A 26,571-nucleotide genomic window follows, 5' to 3' on the forward strand; every position below is an offset into this window, starting at 1 on the left:
GTATGTGATGTTACGCTATATTCTAGGGATGTTCTTGGTGCGGTTTTTATTAGCGATTTTATAAAATAATATTTTAAATTATCACTTTTATAACTAAAACTAAAGGTACGATTTTGTGCATTTTAATACTTATAACAAACGTATAATATTGTAACTAACAAAATAAAAAAATGAATTTACAAATGTTTATATATAACAACTTGCAATCAAGAAAGATAAACATTGGATGAAATTCAAACCCATAATGATCTTGTCATTTTCATTTTGTACTGAGAATTGGGAATGCTTTGATAGTTGATACCTCCAAGGTAAAATGCTACAAAGACCATTGTACCCCTCTGACTATATTCAAGTTTTGCAGTTCACTGTAGTGCCGTTAAACCCCCCCCCCCCTCATCCGTCAAGCAAGATAGCAAACGAACCCACAAGAGATCGGCCTCTTCTGTCGGTGCACGGATCTGCTACGTTTTCTCCCACAAGAGATCGGGCGTCCTTCACCGTCCGGTCTCGTGCCATTGCTTCGATCGGATTTCCTCTAGTGTCCTGTAAGAGCTCCGCGCTTTTGAATTTTCTATTTTGGTGGTTGCTGATCAATTTGTTCTGTTGTTTTGGTAGCTGTATCATGTGGTTGTTGTTTTTTCCGATTTAGTCTTCTTTGATTCTGTTGACGGTGATGATTTGATGAGTTGTGCATTTTTTATTCTGGAGATGAAGTAAGAGAATAGATCATGAGGATGTCGCTACTTTGCTTGATTGAGGTTGGAAGATTTTTTCTAGAATGGTTTAGCTGAAACCCAGTTCCTAGTTAAGTGAGGTTTTGAGTGCGGAAACCACATGGCGAGTTTAAATTCATTTGGATGTGATTTGGGTGAGTTGGAGGGAGCTTGTCTGGACTGGAATTAGTGATGCAGGTTGAGTATGTGATATTTACATCTACTATGGTGAGGTGGGGTAAGTAAGAAGAATAAATCATGACAGTGTAGAGAATTGTGGGTTGTGCTATAACAGTGTGATGGAAAGAGGTTTGCGTTTGTCTGAATTAAAGAATCCTTAAATCAAGTATGGGGAATTTGCTGGGAAATTCATAGACAAAAAACTCATTCAAAATAAAGTTTATTTAGGATGAATTAAATCAAATTACCAACTTTCCTCTCCATCTTTCATAATTAGCACAAAAATCTCCCATCTTGTGTTCTGTTAAAAAAATTATATATAAGTTATTAATTGACCATTTTGCTCTTGAATTTGATTGAAATAATAATTTTGATTATCAATTGATTAAATGATCATATTCCCATAGGTGTTTTGGTAATGTTATATATTTCTGAAGAGTTCTATTTGTAATGCTGATACGTGATGGAGTGTCTTTGTAATATAAACATAATTAAAATTTATTATCTTAAATACATATAATATCTTGAATGAATAATGTTACTGGGAGCCCCTGATTATTTTTATGTATAAAGTGTTTGGATTTTAAAATTGAGCTCTTAAGAGTAGACCAAATCATAATTTTTCTTATTGGGTACAATTTGAAAAATGGCCAAATTGAACTCCATAACAACTCTACTCCCTCCTTTTCCTCCCACAGCCATTTCCTCCTCTCTCCCTTTGTTTCTTCCTGGGGCTCCCTCTTCTCTCTCCTTTCTCTTCTTTCTTCTTTGTTCTCCTTTCTTGTGCTCCATCTCATCTCTTTGCCCCTTCTACTTGTATCTCATACTTCCTTCCTCTCACAAGCTTATTGAGCATTATCCTATTTTCCTCCCCGGTACTGCCAACTCCTCTCTCATCTCCCCATTGCATTTTCTCGCCTTTTTCTGCGAACCATCTCTTCTATCTCTCCTTCACTACCTCTCTTCTCTTTTCACCCCCTCTCTGTCTTTCCCCTTGGCAATCCAACTTGTCAACACGCAACCTTTCCTCCTTCCTCTTCAATTCATATCCCTCACTCCCGGACACAGTGGTTCTCTCTCTCTTTTATGCTACCCATACATCTGCCTTCTCCCAATTTGTTACCCCGCTTTTCCATGTCTTCCAAAAAAAGAAAAAAAAAAAAAAAGAGAGAGAGAGAAGGATTATAGTGATGATATATATGTGGGGATGAAACTTTCATTATTTTAATTTTATAAATAGTGAGAAGAAACTTTGTCTGTTATAATTATAATTTTTAAAAGTTCAATGGTAACAAAATAGTGATTAGAGTATAGGGAAAAGAATGTTGTTAGAAGACATTAGTGATGATTTTTGTTGTCACTAGGTTTTTAGTCTATAAGTATTATGCGCTATCAATAGTGACAACTTAAAAAACACTAGGATGACAAAGAAAACTTCTAGCCCAAGTTCCAAGCATAGGTGTTGATCAGAGTCCATCGGACCCATACCTAGGATGACGTGATACATCACAACTTGGATGTGAGGTAGGTAAAACACTTGGAGAGGATTTGGTCAAATGTAATTGTTCTTTCAATTGAATCCCTCTCTTACCTCTCTTATAGATATTAACATGGGCACAAATATCGATGATACCTCTCGTTTATAATAGCTTAAAACCTGCCATGTCCAACCATTTTATTAATATTTGTTTATTTTCAATCTTTCCTTTTTTAAATGTAAGCAGTTTCTTGCTTCCCATTTAGTTATAAAGGATTTGACAAACTTGTATCTTCATTCCTCAGTAATAAGGATGAAAATAGAAGTCTTAATTGTCTGTATTGATGTATTTTTTCGCAATGTACATTTATTCCTGATAGAAATAATTGAATATTTGGCATTAATGGTATATTTTAATTACTGATCTGTTGGCTTTAATTCGACATATTGTGTGCCCTATTGTACCCTGCTAGTGATGCTTGTTCTTTCTGTGAGCTGATAAAATCTAGTGCATGGCAGAATAGCTCTGATGGGAACAGACAGTCAAAATTGGCATTTGGACTTAAGCTATGATCAGTGGGAAGCACTCCCCGTATCTGGTCAGCGCCCTGGTGCTCGGTACAAGGTGGTATTCAGCTAAGGATTTAAATTCTATAAGTTTATGTCCTTATCCATTTCCGGAATTGTTTCTTGTCTTTTGTTTTCATCAGCAACTTAAGCATGCTGAGTTCATATGTTTTCTTTTCATTTCTTTTCCCCCTTTTAGGACAAAAAATGGTATCAGTTGCTCATTTTGAATTGACAATTTGCAATATTTTTGAGCCCCCAGCATGCTGCAACTGTATTCGAAGAGAAGTTATACATTACCGGTGGTAGTCGCAATGGTAGATACCTATCTGACTTTCAGGTATTGCTAATTGTTCTTTAATGTTACTTGTGGAAGTTTTCTTTTCCAATTTCAGGGGTTTTATTATTTTCTTGCAATGCTTTAAGGTTTTTGATCTGAAAAGTTTGACGTGGTCAACCATAAAATTGAACATGGAAACCAATGACCTGAAAAGTAAGGATGCTATCCCACTCGAAGGTTTTCCAGCAACTTCTGGTCATAGTATGGTATGATAGAATTGCATATTTGAATTCCTCGGATTTGTGTATTAGTATTCCTATTGCAGCATTCATTCTTTATGTTTCAGTTTTATACTGCAAACTGACCCTAGTTTGTTCAGAGATGATATCAATATATTATCATTATCTACTTTTGATTGGCGTAAACCTAAATTTTCATGTCCAGATCAAGTGGCAAACGAGACTTCTTCTTCTTGCTGGCCTCTCGAAGAATACTGCTGACAGGGTAACAGGTATCTTTCTACTGAATCCAGGGTAGGGGTGTAGAAGTCTCCGATCTGGTCCATTCCGATCCTGCGTAAAATGATTTTAGTCTTTGTTTAACTTTTTTGGGTGCCAAAGATCGAAATAGATTATTATTATAAACTTTTAACTCTGAACTTTTTGATGCGTGCTGTAGTTTGGTTCATTGATCTTGAATCGCACAATTGCGGTGTTGTTGAGACCTTTGGAAACGTTCCGGTAATAAACTCGAAATCTTTTGACTTCTCATTAAAAATTCTATTTCCTTCTTACCCATTCTGTGCTGTTTATTGAACTATATCCTTGTTGGCAATTTGACGGGTCATGAATGCAGCAGGTTCATGTAGTCCCCATGACATGGATGCTTATTTTTGATTTAACAATGTAATTATTAGGTGTTGTTATGGTATTTCATTAGGTGGCTCGCAGTGGGCAATCTGTTACACTGTTTGGCTCTAAACTTATCATGTTTGGTGGAGAAGACTGGAATAGACGATTACTAAATGATGTTAACGTTCTTGATTTGGAAACAATGACATGGAGTGCTGTTGAGACTACGTAGGTTATCTACTCACACCACTGAACACTACATCCACATTCATGGAAGAAGCTCTTATTTTTGTTACCTTTGGCAGACAGACACCTCCAACCCCCAGATTTGATCATGTGGCCACACTACATGCTGAGCGGTATCTTTTTGTCTTTGGTGGATGCTCTCATTCTGTCTTTTTCAATGACCTCCATGTGCTGGATCTGGAAACAGTAAGCTGCTTCTCTTGTATTAATTGATATAGTGCTTTAAGCATGTTAATATTCGGACTTCAGAAGGGGCATTATCAATGCTACAGTGAAGTTTTGATAGGCTTATTCTATGTTTCTCGTACATATTTGAAGAAGAATGATCTGAGTGAACAGAAATCCATACACAAGGTGAACCTCTAGGTAATAGCAAAACAGCCGCACTCTTGGTTCATTTTTTATAATCTGTTCCCCATAACTAACACTTTAACACTTTTACCCCAAGAATCTCATATATCCTTGCTTTTGTATGAGAAGAAACTAAATTACATTTTAGCCAGATTGCTACATCCTCTGCTTTTCTGGAGTTTGTTTCTGTATTGTTTAATTTCACATCATTTGCATTATCATCATGCGCCTACTTCAATGTAAAAAACTGTTAATTCCTCGTTATAAGATCGGCTTATAAGTTCTCTTTATTGGATGCATATTCTTATTGGACCTTCATGCTATTTCTCTTTCTCATTAACGGGAGAATTATAGGAAACTTATTAACAATGACATCTCTTGAGGTTTGACTAAATATAGATTGAATGCTTTAGGTTTGGGAATTGCATCCACCTCTTAGACACTTGATACTGTTAAAAAAACCCAACGTTTTTAAATAAAATGGCATTTTTGCCTCTTTTTAAAAAAGAAACCCTCCCATGTGGTTTTTTCAAATTACAGGGAGATCTCCTAACGTCTGTCAATTTATATATTACCGTCCTTTAGATCTTCCCTTTTCGTGGTTAGACTCCATATAGTTTAAAGTTTGTCCTAAGAAATAATAAAATTCATAGGCAACTAAAAGCACTTTTGAATTTAAACCAAGTTAAATCACCAATCACATTCAAGTCTAAAATCTGTACTTAGATCTGAATATAAATTTGGATGGCTATCTTTTCTCTTCTATTCTTACTCGCATACATCATGCTTGCTGTAAATCTAAAAAAATTCAAGTTAACATATCAGAGTAAGGTTCATGGACATAAGTTGTTGATTGATTGTTTGTATGATTATTAACAACAATATATTGGTGCTCATTAATTTTTAAAAGTAAAATATAGAAGTGATTGAAAATAAAATGTAAGAGATTTTGTGCAATTAATCTTCTAAGTGCTAAATTTAATTGAAATAACATAAAATGCAGTTATTAATATAACATAAAATAGTTTTAAAATTTTACGACAAGTTGGAAATATTAAATTTTATGGCAATTGAAAGTTAACACAAAATGGATTAGTGTCATAGGGATATCTGTAGAAATGGTCACAATTCACTGGTAAGTTCTGCAAATTTAGGCTAACCAAGGGGTTTAAATTTCTTATTTACCAATATGAGATGCCAAGATGTAACCAACTACTGCTGGAGTTATATATAAGTTGACAAGAAATGTTGGGGGATGTATATGAAATTTTGGAAACTTTAGAGGTTTTTATCTGCATTTAAGACATCTTCAATGGTGGTATCAAATCAATTATAAAATTGGATTCTCATTCTTTTTCATGTTGATTTTAAAATTCCATCAATAGTATTAGTGGCTGGATCTATTTGTCACACAACAAATATCAAGCGTACTAACTGTAATTTCTTTTGACATGGGAGATATATTTGCAATTAAATCGAATCTCATGGGAGAACGTTGTAATTATTCTTAATATACATTATTTTCCATTCACTTAATTGCTGTTTAAATTTAGGGCATTGACGTCTGTGGGACGGCGGTATGTTTTAGGGGTTAATTTGGCAGAATAGTCTATCATGGAGATCTACTGTGACTTGTTGATAAAATAAACACGGCCTTAATTCATAGAAGCTGGTGATTATGATTGTTTTATTATTGTTCAGATGGAATGGTCTCAGCCACAAGTGCAGGGTGATCTGGTGACTCCCAGAGCAGGTCATGCTGGTGTTGCAGTTAAAGGAAACTGGTTTATAGTGGGTGGTGGAGATAATAAAAGCGGTAAGTGAGATATGGATGGAGTCCAGTTCTTGTGTGATATTTTATTTATTTCTCACATTAGCTTATGCTTTTTTTAAAAGATAAAAAATAAACTATCATAGTTGTTAAAGGTGCATGGCCTAAAGGTGCCCAGAAGCCATAGTGCATGGCGCGGTATGTGTTTTGTGCCTTTCTAAAGCACGGCTCATATTTGCAAAACTGAACTATATATCTTTTAACATCAATAATGTCCAAAAAATTAATATAAACACTAAAAATTATATTAACCATTATACCATAAAAGAAATATGTAAAACAATTAGTTAAGGGTTTTCTCATCCTTTCTGGTTTTCCTTTTCCTGATTTGTTTGTTTATCTCTTTTAAAAAAAAATGTTAAAAGCCTCATTCAGGACTAGTTGAAGCCCATCTTCAAATAAATTGGGCTTCACTCAATTTTTTTTAGCCTAGCCTTAAAAGGGTTGGGCTTTCACCTGGCGGCATATAGCGCGCCATTTCATCGTCATGCCCGGGCTTGCTCCATTTGTGCCATGCGCCGTGGCACTCCGTTCATAACTAGATTTCTATGCTGGGTTGAGATGAAAGTCCGTTTCTGTTTGCAGGTGCATTGGAGACTCTTGTTATAAATTTGTCCAAGCTTGTTGTATCTGTGGTCACAAGTGTAAAAGGAAGAGATCCACTAGCTAGTGAGGTACTACACTACCTTCCCAGTCCTCTAATATTGAGTTTCTGTGCTGGGGATCGATACTCAGAAGGTGTTAATATATGTTGAATAAAAGCTGGGGCATTTGTATAATTGACAATTAGTATCCAACTGTCAGTATTTGTCTTGAAAGGTGTGCAACTAGGAAAAACATCAAGTTGCATTTCCTTTCCTCAAAGACATGGAAGATGATTGACTCATTGCTTTCAGATCTGACTCAGTTTCCGCATACAACTTGACTTTGACCGTGGAAGGGCTTTCTCCAGAAAAAGGAGTTGTATTCACATTTCATTCTTATGATTAAATACATAAGAGTGGTTCTTCCAGCAATTTATGTAAACCAAAAGCATTCTGCATATCTTAACGTGTTACGTTGTGCTCTATTTTCTGTATCACCTACAGATTTCTTTAACTTCATTTCTGCATAAAAGTCTAATATGAAGCTGTAAACAGGGAATCAGCATCTCATCTGCATCACTTGGTGGTGAGAATTTTTTGGTTACATTTGGTGGGTACAATGGAAAATACTACAATGAGGTATGCTTTACATTACTTTACAAGTTTATCTATCTTCATTTCAGAAAGGATTATAGCGGGTGCATATGCTTAACAGATTGGCAGATGTCTGTTTGGTTCGTCTTACAAATAGGGTTTTGTAGATGTAGTAGATCTTACTAGGTAGTTGCAGAGATGGTTATGTTGTACTAGTAATTTTGCAGATTTATGGTATATGAATGAGGCTATTCTATTTATGTGGAAGGTGGAATGTATCTAGCATGAGATTTCCATATTAAAAAAATTGCATGCTCATACAACTTTTAACTTGTAGATATAGTAAATTCTGGGTGAAACTTTTCTGTTCTGAACGCTAGCTTATCATCCTACTTTTTACTGATACAAATTTTCATTAGTGAAGTGAGGGTAATTCAGACCTTTCCATTTGGCATATCTTCATAACTAACTAGTTCAAATTATGATATCGAGTATTCTTGCTAATTCTTGTTCGTGCTATATTTATCTATCAAAAAAACTGAGAAGCTGCAGAGTTGAATAGTATCCCCATCTTGAACTTCAGTTCTGGCTGTTTCAAAGTCTCTTTGGAATGAACATATTAATTTCAGAAGTGATTTAGAATTTTATAGATGTCAAAGGTGAAGGAGAAAATTTGTTCTCTCAGTTATTTGGAATTTCCAGAAAAAGGTATAGGATCCAAAATTTTATACGAAAAGTTAAAACCTTATCCAATATTAACTCCATGGAGAATAACAATGCTATTTAATATTTGTTAATAATGAGGAGTAATTTTGCATCATATCAAATCCATTATGTCTGCACTTCTATTATTTTTCATTTCACTTTCTTGTCCTAATGTTTACTTAGCTCCAATATGCTCCCTGTATTTTTTCTTCTCAGGTCTTTGTTATGCGGGTCAAACCAAGGGATTCTTTACATCCTAAGATATTGCAGTCACCAGCAGCTGCTGCTGCCGCAGCTTCTGTCACTGCTGCATATGCCTTGGCAAAAGCTGAAAGTTTGGATTTCCCTGAAAAAGAAGATTCAAATCCTAAGGTGATCCAAGTGGATAACTCTCAGCAGGATCATTCAGTTGAAATTAATTCAATCAAGGAAGAAAAGAAGGCTTTGGAATTATCACTTATTGAGGTTACAAACGAGATCTCTGCTCTAAAGACCAAGATTGAAGAGACAAATGGAAATTATAATGAATTGTCCAAGGTCTAGTTTTGCCGGAACAAATTGTTTCATTTTTCCAATAGCAGTTGTTACAAATCTTATCATCTTCGTGAATTGATTGCAGGAATTACATTCAGTGCAAGGACAACTTGTTGCTGAGCGATCGAGATGCGCCAAACTGGAGGTCGTACTTTCTAGCCGCCACTTCCATTTTTTCTGGTCATTTGGATTTTCCTGAAATCTTTTTTGAATGTCAGAATAACCCTGATTTTTTAGTCCAGAAGTTGCAGAAGCATGATTAAATTATGTATCTCTTTATCTGAACCAATATTTGATATCCATCTATATACTATGGCATTATCAGGCACAAATAGGCGAGCTACAGAAGATGCTTGAATCATTGCCATCATTAGAAGAAAAAGTTCAAGCCCTTAGGGCAGAAAAATCTGCATTTGAACGTGATATGGAGCTTGCTGCAACAGTCCAGAGCCAGAGGTCTGGTGGCATTTGGAAGTGGGTTGCTGGATAAGCATATTGCCCCGACCATGAACTTGCTAAGGTCAGTGGCCACCACTTTGTCCTTCATCCATCTGAATATACCTGGAGCTGTCATTACTTCAGTCAATATACATGCTAGAGTGAGTTTTGAAGTGCTTTCTGCTCTTGTGCCATTTAATGACTTAGAAAGCTAGATACAAAAAGAATTCTCTTATCACTTTTTGTTTACTTCATCCAATTCATGTTTTATTTTCTTGAATTACATTTTCAGAGTAAATGTTTTGCTTTTTCATGTGATCATAGCCGATACTGAATATTCAGATTTATTCCTTATTGATTTAGTTATGTAATGCTGCCAACTTAAAGACACTTACATGTGTCGACGAAGAAGATTGTATGACTTCTTTAGCACTGCTTGAAAACCTAATGTAGACATTTTGTGTTTGGTGGAGCAAGTGTTTCTGAATAATTGAACATCCTGCAATTCTTAGGTGATTTGGCTTGAAAACCTCATGTATGGGGAAGATTGCCCAATCTATCCATTTGTGAAATATTCTATACTTGCATTTTATTCATTCACGAGGTGGATTGTTCTTACCATGTGAAAGAAAGAAATTCACAGTCGTAGAAGACAAAAAACGGAGGACAACTGCAACTCTTCTATGCTTGAGCATTGACTTTTTCAAGATGTTGAGGTGATTTAAACTTTCTGTGGAGCTCAAATTTCCGTTATCATTTATGTCTTCACTTGGTGGGAAGCCCTATTTCTTCAACCATCCAAGTGTACGTAGAGTGAACTGTAGATCACTATTTGGAGGAAAAAAAAAAAAAACAAGAACAAGAAAATCTTATTATCATAAAAGATTTTGTAATCTGCATCAACTTTATAATAAGTCAATTGAGAATAAATATGAATTTTAATATAATTTTTTTCTGACATAAGCAAATTCTGTAAACTTGGATATAATTATTGGACCAAACAAACTTTAAAAGTATTAGGTATAATTTTTTATGCTGCAGAAATTTTGTATGTAATTTTATCAAACTTGGGAAAAAAGAAGGTGTAATTATCTTTAAAAAATAAAAATGAATATGAGCAAGTAGCAAGTAGCACCACAAAGTACTAAATATCATTTACAAGAAAATACATCTTTTAATATAATTTCTAGTAGATGTAAGAATGGAATTCAGGATCCTCCCACTCACAAGTGAGAGCAAAATGGTAGTAGAAAACTCGATCAAAGATTCCTAAATGTCAAGCTCTTTCCTATACCTTCTTTTATCTCGTCATTAAAAAAATATAGTTCGAGTGGTAAAATTGAAGTTTTACGATGAAAAAATTGTATTATTGAGTCTATAGATATGAACGATCATATACTTTAACACTAGCTGTTTTTTAATATGTAACGTATTTAAACTTTGTATTTGATATATCAAATAATGTAATAAATTGTTTCTGTCAAACAAGTCAATAAATTTATCTATAAATAAATCTGAACTCGGGAGGTTGAAACAGATATCTCCACTGTTATGTTGCATGGATTACATATAATGTAAAGGAGAAATGCTATATTTGGTCCATTAAATTTTTGTTTAAAATTATCTTAGTTTTGATTTTAGCATTTCTAAACTTTAGTTTGGTCCTCCTAACTATTTTTCGGGGAAAATATAGCAGAAGTTCGACTTTTTGGAGGGTAAGATGGTCCATTTTAGTTTGATTTTATTACTTTAGTTTTTTAAATTTATAAAATTATCAAATTAGTCCTTTTTAGAAAAGAAAATATTTTTTTAATATTTTTATATGTGAATATGATGTAATTATCTTGTATGAAAATGAAAACTTTGATCTCTTGTGAACATAATAATATATTACTTAACTTAATATAACAATTAGTCTTTTTCTTTTTCAAAACTGGCAAAAAAAATCAAAATTATGAATAAATTTTATAAAACTTATTTAATATGAAAATATAGTTAAAAAAATTTAAGTCGATTTTTTAATCTTAGGAGTTAGAGATAAGTCTAATAAAATTAAATCTTAACAATATTTATTAAATATTAATAGCTACGGTTCTGAAGAAAAAGTTGGTAGAATGTACTTTTAACTAGATTATTTGGTCGGATTTTGAATATAAAATTCGTTTTGAGTTATTACAGAAATTTTTTTATAAAATGAAACTATGTATTTAAAAAACCTCTAAAAAATGAATTATATGTATATGAAATCCATCAAAAAATCTAGTTAAAAAGTATGATATACGCCTCAAATATTTAATAAATATTGTTATAGTTTAACTTTTCAAAACTTATCTTCAACTCTTAAAATAAAAATTACCGACTTAGGTTTTTTAACTATATTTGTATATTGGATAAGTTTTATTAAATTTCTTCATAATTTTTTCTTTTTAACCAATGAAAAGAAGGAGATTTTTTATTTTAAGTTAAACAATCTATTATTATGTTCACAAGAATTCAAAGTTTTCATTACTCATATAAGATAATTATGATATATCAACATATAAAAATATAGAAAAAGTTATTTTTTTTTTATTTAAAAATGATCAATTTGACAATTTTATAAACTTAAGGGACGAAAGTGATAAAATCACTTATTGGCCATTTTACTCTCCAAAGAGTCAAAATTCAGCCACATTTTCGTCAGAAAATGGCAAGAGGGACCAAACTGAGATAAAAATTAAGAATGTTAAAAACAAGAAATGAACTTGAAGGATTAACGTAATTCTGAATTAAAACTTAAGGGACCAAATATAATATTTACTCTAATATTTAATATCTTAATGTGTCCCCTCACGTGCAAATCCTGCACGTCAAATATTTTTTTATAAATGTGTGACAAAGAGATTCGAACCCAGAATTTCTTACTTGTTCCGACTCCCCATCATATTAAACGATCATCACATCTAAAAATTTAAAATAATTAAAGATAAAAATCATTTATTTGTTTTTGTATATTAACAAGGATGCATGCAATTATGCCTCATAAGGTTTCTTGTATTGTATTTAAAATTTTCATAAAATAATTAAAATGCTAATTTGTTGTGATAGTGACTACTCTAATTTTTGTTTTATACGGTTGGTATCTATTACTTTGTCCATGGAATTTGAGGTAAGTGTTGCATCTACACTCATTTCATTATCAAGCTCACTAGCAACTATACTTCTAGAAGAATATTTGAATTTTTTTAAAAAAATTTTATCTTTTTATTTTTAAGAAAAGTACAAAGTACTCATCTCCAAGAGATGAATTTGTATATTTTCAACTTTTTAATCAATATATATTCCATATTTATATGGAAAAATGCAATTTTGTCTATTTTAATCATAAAAATTCAAACCTCTTAAATATGTAACTTCGTCTAATTCAACGAAAGAAAAAAAAATAAAAATAAGAGGGGACGTGAAAAGGAAAGGGGCATGGTAAAAAATAATAATTTTCTTTAATTTGGTTGGTATAATAGACAAAAATAGTAATTCTCAAATACTTCCACGTGTTTGATACAAAAAGAATGACAGTGAAGGGAAGAACATTTTTTTTTTTTTTTTGTAATTGTACCAATTAACCATTTTAATCATTTTGTTTCAAAAAATAAATAAGTTAATATTAAAATAATTTAAAAATTATTTAAAAATTTAAACATTAAACCTAAAAACTTATTAATAAAAATATGTATTAAACAAAAACAAAAATAAGATATCTTCTTTTATGCCTGTATCTCAAATAAAAAGAGTCTTTTTTATAGTAAAATAATATCTATAGGTAATATAATAATAAAAATAAAATGGGTATGTTTAGATATTTCTTAATTTTTCATCCAATTTTGTACAAAAATACTCCAAAAAGAGATTCATATACATTCAATTTTACTTTCCTCTACTTATTCTCCTTAAACTAAACATGAGGCTTTTTCTTAGGGATAATTACACTCCCCTCCTCTAAAGTTTGGTATAATTACATATAGAACCTATGTAGTTTGAGAAATTACATTTGGCACCCCTGATGTTTGAGAAATTACATTTGGCACCCCTGATGTTTGCTTTCATCTAACAATAAGCCCTTCCATTAGTGAAAAAGTTTACCAAATTTATTGATATTAATAAAAGAATCAGAACAGAGTCTATTTACCTCCGATTGACTTATTACTGGTTTATTGCAGATAAAATAATTTTTTTAATGATCAAATTATCCTCATACGTCTTCACATCATAATGCATATGAAAAGATATAATTGACAGGGATCAACCTTGGCTATAAGCATTCATCACTATTAAAACTCAATTCATAATTGGAGTTCCCTCATTTATATCGTTTGTATTGCAAGCCGATGTGGAAGTGCTTGTTAAACAAGTTATCTAAGTATCCTGATAGGTGGAAAGATACAAAAAATAATTAGTACAAAAAAATTATAAAAGAAATAAATCAATTTTTTAAAAAAATGTGTTGAGTTGCTATAAATACCTTCCCTCCAATGTATAATTTTTATTTATTTTAGTTTAAAAATTAATTTGAAGTATAATTATAAAAGCACGTGATTAAGTTTGTGTTTAATAAGTATAAATTTAAAAATTCATGTTCAAATCAAATTTGATCGAACTAAATTAACTACTAATTAAATATAATACATTTACTATAAAATTAATTATAAAATAAGTATAGTGTTCTTATTATATAATTAATGAAAGTTCAGACAAATAAATTAAAATTGAAGAGCATTTTATGTATGTGAATCAAAAGAGTACAAGAAAAGTCCAAAGAGTAGAAGATTTTAGAGATGAGATAGATACAGTACACACAGATTCTGCGGACAAGTGTCATTCGCTTGGCCTTATAACTCCCAGTTCAAATATCCACAACTTCTCTTACTCTTTTTCTCCCTCCCAAGTCCCAACTTACACACACAACACATACTGAAATTCCCCTGCTGCAAGCCTGCAACACACTCTCTGCTGCCCGGAGTTTCAATGGCGGTGGCAGAGTTAACCCCTTCTTCTTCATCATATACGAAAACTGCCCTTCATTATTCATCACAATTCTCATACGTATCAGCCCGCGTTTCCAGCCGCCGTCGTGTTTACCTGAAACCCCAGATATCAAGAATCAGCTGCTCTGTGACTTCCAAGTAAGTCCCCTTTGACTGTATCCGGGTATACAAACGTGTAAGATGAAATTCTTGGTTGAAACTTTAAGTTGATGAGATTCTTGGTTGAAAATTTAAGTTGATAAGATTCTTGGTTGAACTTCAAGTTGATGAGATTCTTGGTTGAATTTTCAAGTTGATGAGATTCTTGTTGTTGCTGTTTTGCAGTGAAGTTCAAGCCCCGGTAGCAGCGAAAACAGTGGAACTCAAGAAGAAACCCGATTGTTTTGGGGTCTTCTGTCTCACTTATGATCTCAAAGCTGTAAGCTTTTTCGTGCATACGTTGCATTTGGCAGAAGTTTTATGTGATCTTTTACTGTTTTATAGAACTTAGTTTTGCCTGCGAGGTTCTTAGTTTTGGCGTGGTCTTGTTGATAGTTGGTTTTGAGTGTGAGGCAGACTATGAACACCCTTTAGGTTTTGGCTGCATTAAACAAAAAATTAATAATAATAAAAAAAAGGATAAAATAAAATAACAGTTTTCTTGTTTCATCTAATAACAGATTGTGCTTTAATTTCTGGGATCATATAAGAAAGCAAACTGCGCTTCGCCAAACGTACTTGTCAATGATGGATTCGTCTGTATCGAAAGTGTTGTTATCATTCCATTTAAAATGATAACAAGAAATTTTATTAGTCTTATCATTCAGAATCTGCTCTACGGCATTGTCATTGCTTCTGTGTTACTGTCACTATATCCAGAAGTTGCCAACCTTTATATCTTAAGGGCCTGCAGCAATAATTAAACTTAAAACTCTTTGGAAGCAAGCTTGGAGAAGGATAAACAAACTCGCATTTAAATTTGGAGTTGTAGGAATTTTGTTTGGCTTGCCGACTGCCCGTTCTGCTTGCTCATGTTTCAATCTGCGTTGCGATTTCCTAATGTAAAGTGTGACGATTCAGAATTTTTTTCTATCTTTTCTGGATTGCAGGAAGACGAAACAAAATCCTGGAAGAAATTGATTAACATTGCTGTCTCAGGTGCTGCAGGGATGATATCCAATCATCTTCTCTTCAAAGTAAAAATTTTGTTCCTCTAAATTAATATTAGATTCTAATAATCGAATATCGTGATAATGCAGAAAAGCATGTTTTAATATTCTAAATTTACTGCCTTACTGTTGGAGTTGGTATCCATTAAAAGCTGGTTTTATCTCACTGCTTGGTTTAATTTCCAGTGAGAACTGGTTGCTGGATATTCGTTTTGAAAATGGAACTGAAGCAATTTACTTGTATTTGATTGTAACACAATAATCACCTAAAGTCTGGAACTATTATGCAAGAGATAATAACTGCATTCAAATTACTGCAGTTTTCTCTTATATGAATGTATTGTGAATCAAGACTATATTTTTATTCAAGAAGTATTGAAAGTTTTAAGCAGTAATTGTTCTGTTGCATTAGCTTGCTTCTGGCGAAGTTTTCGGACCAGATCAACCTATTGCATTAAAATTATTGGGATCTGAACGGTCATTCCAAGCACTTGAAGGTACGGATTTGCCTAGTTTCTATGATTGTCTCTCCCAGAAAGCTGATACTTCTGCCTGTCATAGTAACCAATCCATGCAAATTTTTTCACTCTTTTTACAAGTATGCCTTCATAGCTCAGAAACTAGATCACACATTTAACTATTCTTAAACAGTTTTGATAAGCATTGACTTATGGTGGTGGTTGGATCTTCTGTTAGCTGAATATGAATTTTGCCTTTACGGAAATATTTCAGGAGTTGCAATGGAACTCGAGGACTCACTGTTTCCTTTATTGAGGGAAGTGAGTATCGGCATCGATCCTTACGAAGTGTTCCAAGATGCAGAATGGGCGCTCTTGATTGGAGCAAAGCCCCGTGGCCCTGGAATGGAGAGGGCTGACTTACTTGACATAAATGGGCAGATATTTGCAGAACAGGTGCCTTTGTCTTTTCATAATATTCATGCCAAAGTCAAGAATTAGTAATTTTGGTGTATTTACGTTTCATGATCGTCGGAAACACAAGAATTCCAAGTTAATAAAGTTGTATGTACATTTGAACACCGTTGCAGGGAAAAGCACTCAATGCTGTCGCGTCGCGCAATGTGAAAGTGATGGTCGTCGGCAACCCTTGCAATACCAAGTAAAGTGATACTTACCTCTTTTGCTTGCTTCTTTGTTCTTCGTTTCTCTGTGACGTCTTACTAATTTTCTTTCTTTCCTTTGAAGTGCATTGATCTGTTTGAAAAATGCTCCAGATATTCCCGCAAAAAATTTTCATGCTTTGACTAGGTTAGATGAAAATAGAGCAAAATGTCAGGTAGGCCAACTCCATCGACACCATCCATGTCTAAATTGACTATTTTTCCTCCAACCTATAAAATCAAACCATCTATCGTTTCTATCATTATGCAGCTGGCCCTGAAGGCAGGAGTCTTTTACGACCAAGTATCGAACGTGACCATCTGGGGAAACCACTCGACAACTCAGGTCATTTTAATCGACTGCAGCCAGAATTCAGAATTTGCAGCTAGAATTCAGAATTTCAGTCTTGTATTTTAAAAATGCTCCATATATTTCTTTTTCAGGTTCCCGACTTCTTAAATGCTAAAATCAACGGCTTACCCGTCAAAGAAGTTATCAAAGATACTAAGTGGTTAGAAGAAGAGTTCACAGAAAAGGTCCAGAAGGTGAGTCAAAACTAAGGTTTATTACGTGGCCAACAGTGATATTTAATCTCTACTGATGAGCAATCAAAATTGATGTTCAGAGAGGCGGCGTCCTTATTCAGAAATGGGGAAGGTCATCGGCAGCATCAACTGCAGTCTCGATTGTCGATGCAATAAGGTCTCTTGTAACTCCTACACCTGAGGGAGATTGGTTTTCGTCAGGAGTAAGTTGATCGTAACTTGATATTTTCTTCTTGGAGTTAATCTTTCATCAAAAAATTGTTATGGCTTTCAGTGCAAAATTATGAACGATTTATGGCCCCTATAGCTATCTTACTTCTCCCTTGATGAGAAATGAAAGGGAACATGGTAAATTTGACGGTTGAAGCTGAAGCAGCTACTTCCGAAGTAAATGAAAGAAATGCCACAAGTAAAGTGGGAGAGTCACAATTCAAAAGAGAATTCCTCGTTTCTTTCTTTCGTCGAATCCTTACTTGAGATAAATAAATTGTTTCTAAGTTGGATCAGTTAGCAGTTTATCCTTGTCCTAATGTTGCATTGCAAGCATTCTTGTAGACTGTAATGAGACAGGGAAAATCACATTAGACAATCTGAAGTTTTGGCATATTACAAAAAAAATAACCTTTAATTTTGAAAAACATCATTGACACCCCTTTCCGTCATATTTTAAATTGCAGAATTCTACTGTCATCCAGTCTTCAACAAAAAGTCTATAATGCTGAATCAAAGAGTTTTCAGTAATATGACTAAGCCTTAGGGGTGCGTATGTAATTATCCCTGTGTGTTATTACGAGCGTGCAATATTAGTCATAAAGGATACATGAGTTGTTTGAGTAATATGACTAAGCCTTAGGGGTGCGTATGTAATTATTCCTGTGTGTTATTACGAGCGTGCAATATTAGTCATACAGGATATCTGAGTTGTTTCTCTTGTATCATAAACAGTTATGTCGATTGAATAGGATTTTGCATGTTTCATTCGTTCATCAATTGTGATGTTACTTGTACTTCTTTTCCGAATTTGCAACCAAATTTAGGTGTACACTGCTGGAAATCCTTATGGTATAGCAGACGGTATTGTCTTCAGTATGCCATGCAGATCTAAAGTAAGTACCGAAATAGAGTTCTCGCTTTGCTACAACTGTCTGCATGGATTTGCATGAATTTCAAACGTTCGGACATCTGATTCCAACAATTTGCAGGGGGACGGTGATTATGAACTTGTCAAGGATGTGATATTTGATGACTACCTTTGGAGTCGAATCAAGAAGGTATGCCTATTTCGATTTGTCCACTCTCGGATGTCTGATAAACAACACATACACATTCATTGGCTTTTTACTATGGAGCTGTACATGTTCTTGGAGTAACTCTCTTAAATAGTCATGTTAAAAATTTCAGGGATAGCAACACCAACACCCCTTGAATTATAGTGAAATTGCACAAACTACCCCATCTTTCATAGTTAACTACCCACCGTAGAACGATCACACATGCTATACTGTCATCCTGCCAGGCATTTCCGGCCCCTGGAACACTGTAATTCATTATATTCCAAGGGGTGTCTGTGTAACTATCCCTTAATCTTAAAAACAGGATATTGTAATAGCAGTTCTTTATCAAACAAACAAAGTATTAATATATGAATGCAAAGCGTCCCCGCTAACAGCGTCAATCTGTATCAAAAAAATCCTATAGAAAATCTTTCATCATCAATCATTCATAAAGAATATTATTCTTGGATTTTCACATCCTTCAAAATCATTTATACTGCATTAATTACATAATTCCGGGTACATGTTGCCGTTTTCAGACGGAAGCAGAGCTGCTTGCTGAGAAGAAATGTGTAGCCCATCTTACAGGAGAGGTACCGTTTTCAAAATTTGATGATGATGTCGAGAAATCATATAGCTGCTACATGAATCTCATTAGTATTGGTCTTAATTTGGACAACAATTGTGCTTGTATGCAGGGTATTGCTGTGTGTGATCTTCCTGGAGATACAATGCTTCCAGGAGAAATGTAAAGCAACTCCCATCAGTGTATACAATAATGGGGGCAATTGGAGCTTCCATGCCACAAATTTTCAACTCGTTTCATCCATGCGTCTTTCTTGTATAATGTAATGTAACATTAAGTGTCACTGGCTTCATAAGTATATTACATTATGATGTTGTGATGGTAGTAGTATGCATTCCGAGGGGATCATGCTAGCATCATCGTGTCTATTAACTTGTTAACTCTAGGTGAATGAATGAAAAACATTTTTACGTTCTTAGAATTAATGGATAATTACATCTTTGAGATTAAGTCTATTATACAAATATCTTTAATTTCTATAAATTACAATCACACCCCTTGAGGGGCGTCAATTAATTTAACTTAGGGGGTGTTTTTTAAATTTTATTCCTGAATAGGAGTATACTTACCATGAAAATTATAATTTTATAAATGGTAAAGAAGGTTTGTGTAATTAAATTTAATTTCAAATATTGTCGGTATAAATTATTCTCCATTAGAAATACACACTTAATGTTCTATGTACTAAATTGCAACACCAAAGAAAATGCCGAAAATGAGCTGCTTTGGAGGGAAAGAAACAACTCATGTGAATGCTTCCATGGCAGGCCTAAGACCACTTGCGGATAACTGTATGAAATAGTCGACAAAAGTTCTTATTTCTTCAATTCAATCCTAAATCTCTTCCTGTCCAATGTCATTAGAAAGGCATTAATCACTGCATTAAGATTCTTGTTGACAACAAAAGTCGATTGGATTTAAAAATGTGACAGAGGACTGATCTAAATTCAGCTTGAGTACCAATCAATAGCCGGGTACGATTTAAAAGGAGAAATTGGGACTCAATTTAAGAATAAGGAAAAGGATCCGGTCTTCCGTTTGATCAGAAAGAAAAAATTAGGGCTAGAGAAAAAGGGGAAAATGATGAGAATTCAGAAATCGTTCTTGTTTGGGGATGAGAAAATGTGTAGTGTATTGACCCATATTTCCTAAGTTTAAAGCAGAGATGAAGATCACACCACTTACTCCAACAAAAATTCTCAATAGCCCACCAGGTTCAGGGCTAAATGCATCATACCCAAAACATTACATGCTTTCTACGTTTAATTGAGGGACTAAATTTTTGTCGATACTATAAGTAAGCACTAAATGTCTTACACATGATAATTGAAGGACTAAATGTATTGTTTAAATAGATGAACGACGCAATGTATGACAGCCTTATAGTTATAAAACAAAAACAAAATTTTGCCTTGTCCTAACTACTAAACCAGTACGAAATAACAAAAAAAATTTCTGCTATCTGTAAGTTAACTAAGTTAAAACAGAAAACATCAGGCATGTTGAGATGTACCTTTAGCGCATGCTATGGTATTAGGGGGTGGCACCAGAGTCCACTCTGCCTGACTTCAATTGGCGTATGTCGCAATTTTGAAGCTGACGGAGAGAATTAGGACCCAGAAAAACATGAAGTAGAACCAGCCCTTAGAGATGGAAGAAGCAACTTTCCCTGGAAGTATTCTAACACTTGATTCCAAACTGGAAGAGCCATCATCACTTCGTGAAAGACCGAAAGATAGGAGAATATTTAAGTTTTCATGCTTGGCAAAAGCACCATCCGTATTCAAGTTTCTTATTTGTATCATGCCTGATGTGACATGCACTGAACTGGAAGATTGAGTTGAGGAATTGAGACGAAGAATGGCATCCTTGGAAGGAAACTCAGCAGCAAATGCAGACGGAGCAGGGATATTTCCCAACATTTGACTCGCCTTCCTGACAAATTGATACTGAAAATCTGCAACATACATAAAAAAGTAAGATTGCCACACCATATAAGAGCAAGATCACCGCTAGGCAACAACTAGAGTAATCAGAAATAGGATGAACTTTTTTCGGACCTGATTGATTATTTTCCGACTGTTTCTCATCAAACACTGATGCTGCATCATTGTTGATATCATCCATAAGTTTTCCCATTGGCAATATAGCTTTCTCGGTACCTTCACATAGTCCCTGCCCCAAAAAAAATACCACGTTAGAGTACTGTACTTGAAAGTGAAAATGGAAAAATAAAGAAAGTCAAGGTGTAACGTTACCTTATGAGGAAGCTTTGCTTTGTCAGGAACAAGATCCTCACTCCCAAGCATCAGGGCGGGATCATATGCAAAGTCCAATGAGTTACCATCATTGGCATCAAAAAATGTAAGGTATTCCTCAAGCATATCAAAGGCAGCACTATCAGTTTCAATGGGATTCGAGAGATCATTAGTCTCGATGAATCCTCCATCGCCATATTGCAGGTTATCAGAAGAATCCAGGAATGCTTCATCAAGTAAATAATCCATATTCTGGGAGCGGCTAGATTTGCCGCATTCACCAATGTACTGCTTGTCTGGTGTAACGTCCGTCTCACATGAAGCAGGCAAATTATTACACCCCAAGAGCTTTTGGGTATCATTTGTAGAGACTGTGGTTTCCTCAATGTAGCTGCAATCTGCATGTTGGAAGTTCACTAGAAGAGGAGCACTGTCTGATGGAACATCTGATGCAAGAATCTGGCACAAAGACGCATATTACGTAATATTATTATGAAGTTACAGCTATAACAGAAGACAGTCTTCTCATATTAAATTCCATATGCGTCATTGGAGACGAAATTACTGGATATGAATTCGTGATTCTCAAATGCAAAAGCAATTTAAAGTAGCTGGCAAAAAGCAATTCCAAATTAGAGATGATTTTACCCTTAGGTTTTGACTTTTAGGTGAAAGCCAAATATCAAGTCTCCTTAACTCAGTTAACTTTTTCATTTCATACTTGATCACTGGGAAATGGAAAATGAGGATGGGATGTCAGACAAAGGATAACAGTTTGATTAATATATGTCAACAAAAAACTTCAATTCTCAACAAGAATGACCAGAAAAGTAAAATAAGAAACCCACATTAACTAAGTGCTTGATAGTTCATTAAAAGAGGATAGAATTTTATATTGCAAATTTATGTAAGGAGAGGATGGGCTGAGGAAACACGAGGATTTTACCCAACAAAAAGGCTAGGATCCACTCGTCCAGAATAGCCAAAAATAACCTTCTACCATGTAATTCATACCAGATAACTGACGTTCCAAGTACTGCATTATATACCACAATCTATTGCTAATATATTTCATGCAACATTCTACGTTGATTTTTCATTAAATATTCCCCCCAGTTGTGTAAGACCCAATATCCTGAAAATAGAAAACGTATCTGAAGTTTGTAGTTTACCAGAGGCAAATGCATAGTAGAACTCCTGATGTATGAAAATTTAATTCTTGCCCGTCGAAGTTCAGATCCATGTAAGAAATCCAAAGATAATAATCAGGCATAGGGGCTTTGGCATTTATCTATCCTTTTTCTACTGTTATTTCTTTTCTTCAGCAGTTGAAGGGGGAGTAGACAGAAGGATTGAATCTGTACTTGCATGCAGATGCTTTGTGCTAGAGGCAATACATGTTGGAAAAATTCACTAAGAAAAAACAGAATTCGTAAAAGTATAAACCTGATGAAGATCACGGCTGTCCAACCAGGTATCATCAGCAAAGTCAAATTTATCTTTAGCCTCATCTGCAGGAACTAATTCCAACTCACCATCGACATCCCAATCCTCTTCCACAAATGGTGCGCCGTACTGTTCACCATTCTTTGACCCTGAACCACTCTTTTGAAAGACTCGGCAGAGCACGAAGGCATCCTTCTCCAAAAAAGTACTACCAATTAGGTCAAGATTGGTATTACAAATGCGAATGCCATGAGTACTTTGATATTTGTTATTTAATGATGACAATGATAATTACCATAATACTTCAATCCATGAACAAGAAAGGGTGCCTAAATATCCATTTGAAAAAAGAGATGAATAGATAGGGTGAAGCCAGCTGAAGGAAGGGGGGGTGCCTTCAAGCCCACAGGCCTGGTTCCAAGGAGCAGGCTTGATGTGCATTTCCATCTCCCTCCCTGGTTGACCTCTTTTGAGAACCAACTCAAACAGTACCCGGACCAACATCTGAGTCTTGCTTGAGCTTCCATCAAACGAGGGCCAAAGCTCCTCACTTTTACAGATGTTTTTGACTCCACATGCATTTCAGATGAGACTTGACATATTAAAAAAGAGATGAAAATCAATAATATTGCATCATTACTTTAATGAACTAGTAGTTCTTGCGGAAACAAATCCATGTTAGGAAAGAGCGGCCTTACTTTGGGACAAGCCCAAAAAGAAACGAAAGCAATAAATTTGACACAAATGGCGTAATATATTATTTTTTATGTATTGTTGATTAGAGATATAGTACGACGGCAATAAGATCATGATATCAACTCCAGCTAGGATATAATATTTGCTTGTTCATTTTCAATTGACAAATCCCCACAATCAGTAATCTGTAATCATACTATTTTCGTTCCTTCACACCTACCCTTAGGTAATCACTAAGGTTCTTGGCCATTGATCATCCATGCTAATGCTCCCAACTAAAATCATGTCTTCAGGCACCTTCAAAAGGTACTATAAAAACTCATGAGACATGATCATGCAACCAATACAACCCACCTGAGCAATTCCAGAAGCCTCCAACCCCAAGTCAGCAAGCCTGTACTCATGCATGACCCAGTTAGTCCTCTGACCCTTTGGGGCCCGTCCGCTATGATAAACAAGAGTTTTTTTCATGCCTACAATCTGTGTCTTGTGATACACAGCCCGATCCTTTCCAGTCGTCTTCCAATATCCTTTTTCAGTCGCCCGGTTTGTCCTTGCTCCATTACCATACTTCTTGTCAAGCGCACTGAAGAAATACCACTCCAAATCTCTGGTCTTCAGCTTTGACATGTCTACAGTGAACCACACTAAAAAATCATCTCAAATTTGGATGTAAATATCAGAAGAAAATGCATAATTAAAAAAACTTGCACATGTGATGCAAAAAATTATCCTTGGTTAAGCCATATATACATGCATATGATTGATTATACATAGGGATGAGCATGTATATATGGTCAAATGCAAATCAATAAACAAACCATATACACTTGGAAGTTCTAAGAATAGAATATCAGCAATCTTTACAAGAAAAATAGAAATTACTAGAAAGTTTGATTGCTTTTTCCTGTTCCATGTTAATTCAATCTGTGAAGTCACCTACGCAGATGTTGCCAATCAATCCACGAATATACAAACACACACATATACGCACTCAAAACCACAAAATAGGGGTTTGAGATGGGAATACATACAGGGAAGATCCCACGGCTCGGCCTTGTAAACATCGATCTCAGAAATAGCATCCAACCGAAGAGCTTTCCCGCAGACTTTTCGCCTCAAATAATACTGCACCAACTCCTCGTCCGTCGGATGGAACCGGAAACCCGGACCCAGCACACTCGACGACACTGATGACTTCTTCTTGCCCGTTTCCGACTCCATTCCCATAGACAAATGAAGGTTTTGAATTCCTGAGATCCAAATTGGGTTTGATGGTGGGGTTCAATTGACTTGGAGAAAGGCCATCGCCATTGCTGTTAAGACTTTAGAGGAGGAAGAAAAGTAAGCTTCAAATAGTTATAAAAATTGGGAGCCTGTTCGGTCACAGTCGGTCACGAGACTGTGATGTGGCATTGGTCACGGTAATGCACGCGTACACCTCCAGCAGTTTCGGGGGCACTGTAACCCGATATGACTAGGATCCGTAATTTTTTATGTAAAAAAATCAAGCAAATACTTAAATATTGATACTCGATAAATTTTAAATATTTATAAATTATTCATATAATTCTTTTACTTTATAAAATATTAAATTAATGCATTATATGTAAGTATAATAAATTACACATATTTTTTATATATGTTCAAATATATTTTATATAAATATTATATATATAATATATAAAAAATATTTAAAAAAGTTAAACAGATTGGGACCTAGTCCAAACAACTAAGACTCAAGACTTGCTTCAGGACCTGATTAAGATTTCAAAATTAGTGTCCAATTGGGGCGATCGAGCTGAGAAGTAATTTTAGAATATTGCGAAGGCAATTTCCATAACAATGGATGATCGAATGGGACTGAATGTCTTTAGTGTTAATATAAAAGTCAAGAGCTAAGCAACAGTTCAAGACAAACGTGATTTGGACATCAGACGAGGGAGATGCGAAAAAGATGCGTTCCTCAATCATTTCAATGTCTGCTTCTGGAATAAGGAAAAATATTTTAACTTATTATAAGGGAGCATGCATGGTGAACTCCACCTAGTCCTCCTCGTACTGTAAGGTACTAGATGAGCGATCTCTTCGGGACATGTGTGGGCCTCCAAATGTCGCCTGTAGGTGCAATTTTTAAAGTCATGTGTGTAGAACACAACTGATACGTGGACATTAATTTATAATTTAAATTATATGTATCTTACTGCTCATTGGATTGATGATCTATGAAAATTGCCCTTAGCGACAAAATGAGAAATGAATTTAGAGTGGAATCAACATAATCAAAGATGGAAATAAAGGTGGATACGAAATGATGGATTTTGAGATTGAATTTGAGGTATTATCTTAGAAAGTTTCACAAATTTAGAGATTGAATTAAAGACGGTTTTAAGACTGATCTTGTTCAAGTTTATTTGAAAGTTGAGACAGATATTTTTCGTCTCTAATATTATTAGCGACGGAAATATAGACTTTAGAGACGAAAAAATCTGTATCTAAAACGTTGTTATTTTATAGTGATAAACCACCACATATATGTGTCTGTTATGGTTCCTCAAATCTAATAACTAGATCCCATACTACAGGAGTTGAGGAGTACCAATCATATTGACTAAGCCCCATAAGCTTTCATATGATAACTCCTGACAAGTTAATTCAGTTGACTTGACAACTACCCACTAAAATTGTATAAACATCGTTACTAAAATTAGAAAGAAAATTTCACGCAAAAATAAATAGAATATAACAAAATTTAGTGATAAAAGAATTCGTTGCAACATATATATGTTATTAATTAAATTGAGAAACGTTTACTTTGACATGATAAGTATAATTGGACCAAACTTACTAGAATATTTTTATTATAATTAAAAATTCCAGCTAAACAGAACATTGTTCTTTTAGAGTTAATTACACTTAAACTTCCTCTAAAAATGAAAGTTATATTAATTTTTCCATTCAACATCTATTTTATCTAATGACCATAATTTGGGAACAATTGTTTATTGCAATCACAACATTTTAACTATATATATGCTATATTTACCCCCTTAAAAATTGCTAGAGAATGTTGAATGAGAGGTTAAAGTGAAGGTTTATATAATTTTTTTTATGTCAATATTTTT

The 26,571-nt window shown here is 34.3% G+C and overlaps 3 protein-coding genes across 10 annotated transcripts; 2 read left to right on the forward strand and 1 right to left on the reverse strand.

Moving 5' to 3' along the window:
* Nucleotides 1–243: 243 nt before the first annotated feature.
* LOC105179598 (acyl-CoA-binding domain-containing protein 4) lies at nucleotides 244–9,994 on the forward strand. Of its 3 annotated transcripts, none has more exons than XM_020691363.1 (14): nucleotides 244–545; nucleotides 2,895–2,995; nucleotides 3,200–3,277; nucleotides 3,364–3,483; nucleotides 3,662–3,728; nucleotides 3,896–3,957; nucleotides 4,157–4,296; nucleotides 4,374–4,500; nucleotides 6,367–6,481; nucleotides 7,082–7,170; nucleotides 7,636–7,719; nucleotides 8,596–8,916; nucleotides 8,999–9,058; nucleotides 9,239–9,994. In XM_020691363.1, exons 1-14 carry the CDS (start codon nucleotides 314–316, stop codon nucleotides 9,401–9,403), a joined length of 1,761 nt encoding a protein of 586 aa, XP_020547022.1. In that variant the 5' UTR covers nucleotides 244–313; the 3' UTR covers nucleotides 9,404–9,994. The 3 variants fall into 3 exon arrangements, with proteins under 3 accessions (XP_020547022.1, XP_020547023.1, XP_020547024.1); XM_020691364.1 differs by having other exon boundaries at nucleotides 413–545; nucleotides 2,890–2,995; XM_020691365.1 differs by lacking the exon at nucleotides 244–545 and having other exon boundaries at nucleotides 2,890–2,995; nucleotides 3,137–3,277; nucleotides 9,239–9,846.
* Nucleotides 9,995–14,220: 4,226 nt separating this feature from the next.
* LOC105179602 (malate dehydrogenase [NADP], chloroplastic) lies at nucleotides 14,221–19,471 on the forward strand. Its single transcript, XM_011103245.2, has 14 exons — nucleotides 14,221–14,510; nucleotides 14,697–14,790; nucleotides 15,461–15,547; nucleotides 15,933–16,017; nucleotides 16,253–16,434; nucleotides 16,569–16,639; nucleotides 16,726–16,816; nucleotides 16,912–16,986; nucleotides 17,085–17,186; nucleotides 17,267–17,389; nucleotides 18,224–18,292; nucleotides 18,389–18,457; nucleotides 19,000–19,053; nucleotides 19,159–19,471. The coding sequence occupies exons 1-14, from the start codon at nucleotides 14,353–14,355 to the stop codon at nucleotides 19,210–19,212; spliced, it is 1,314 nt and encodes a 437-aa protein (XP_011101547.1). The 5' UTR covers nucleotides 14,221–14,352; the 3' UTR covers nucleotides 19,213–19,471.
* On the reverse strand, nucleotides 18,960–24,788 carry LOC105179600 (NAC domain-containing protein 53). Of its 6 annotated transcripts, none has more exons than XR_849321.2 (7): nucleotides 24,481–24,787; nucleotides 23,801–24,093; nucleotides 22,751–22,942; nucleotides 21,305–21,763; nucleotides 21,107–21,221; nucleotides 20,560–21,003; nucleotides 18,960–19,097 (listed from the first exon to the last, which is right to left on the reverse strand). XR_849321.2 is itself a non-coding variant. In XM_011103244.2 (7 exons), exons 3-7 carry the CDS (start codon nucleotides 23,252–23,254, stop codon nucleotides 20,615–20,617), a joined length of 1,380 nt encoding a protein of 459 aa, XP_011101546.1. In that variant the 5' UTR covers nucleotides 23,255–23,342; nucleotides 23,801–24,078; nucleotides 24,481–24,788; the 3' UTR covers nucleotides 20,332–20,614. The 6 variants fall into 6 exon arrangements, 4 of the variants coding, with proteins under 4 accessions (XP_011101546.1, XP_011101545.1, XP_011101543.1 ...); XR_849322.2 differs by lacking the exon at nucleotides 18,960–19,097 and adding an exon at nucleotides 19,650–19,892; XM_011103244.2 differs by lacking the exon at nucleotides 18,960–19,097 and adding an exon at nucleotides 23,046–23,342 and having other exon boundaries at nucleotides 20,332–21,003; nucleotides 22,751–22,958; nucleotides 23,801–24,078; nucleotides 24,481–24,788.
* Between the last annotated feature and the right edge of the window lie 1,783 nt (nucleotides 24,789–26,571).

Source organism: Sesamum indicum, unplaced genomic scaffold, assembly GCF_000512975.1.
Source record: "Sesamum indicum cultivar Zhongzhi No. 13 unplaced genomic scaffold, S_indicum_v1.0 scaffold00177, whole genome shotgun sequence".
Taxonomy (NCBI): Eukaryota; Viridiplantae; Streptophyta; class Magnoliopsida; order Lamiales; family Pedaliaceae; genus Sesamum; species Sesamum indicum.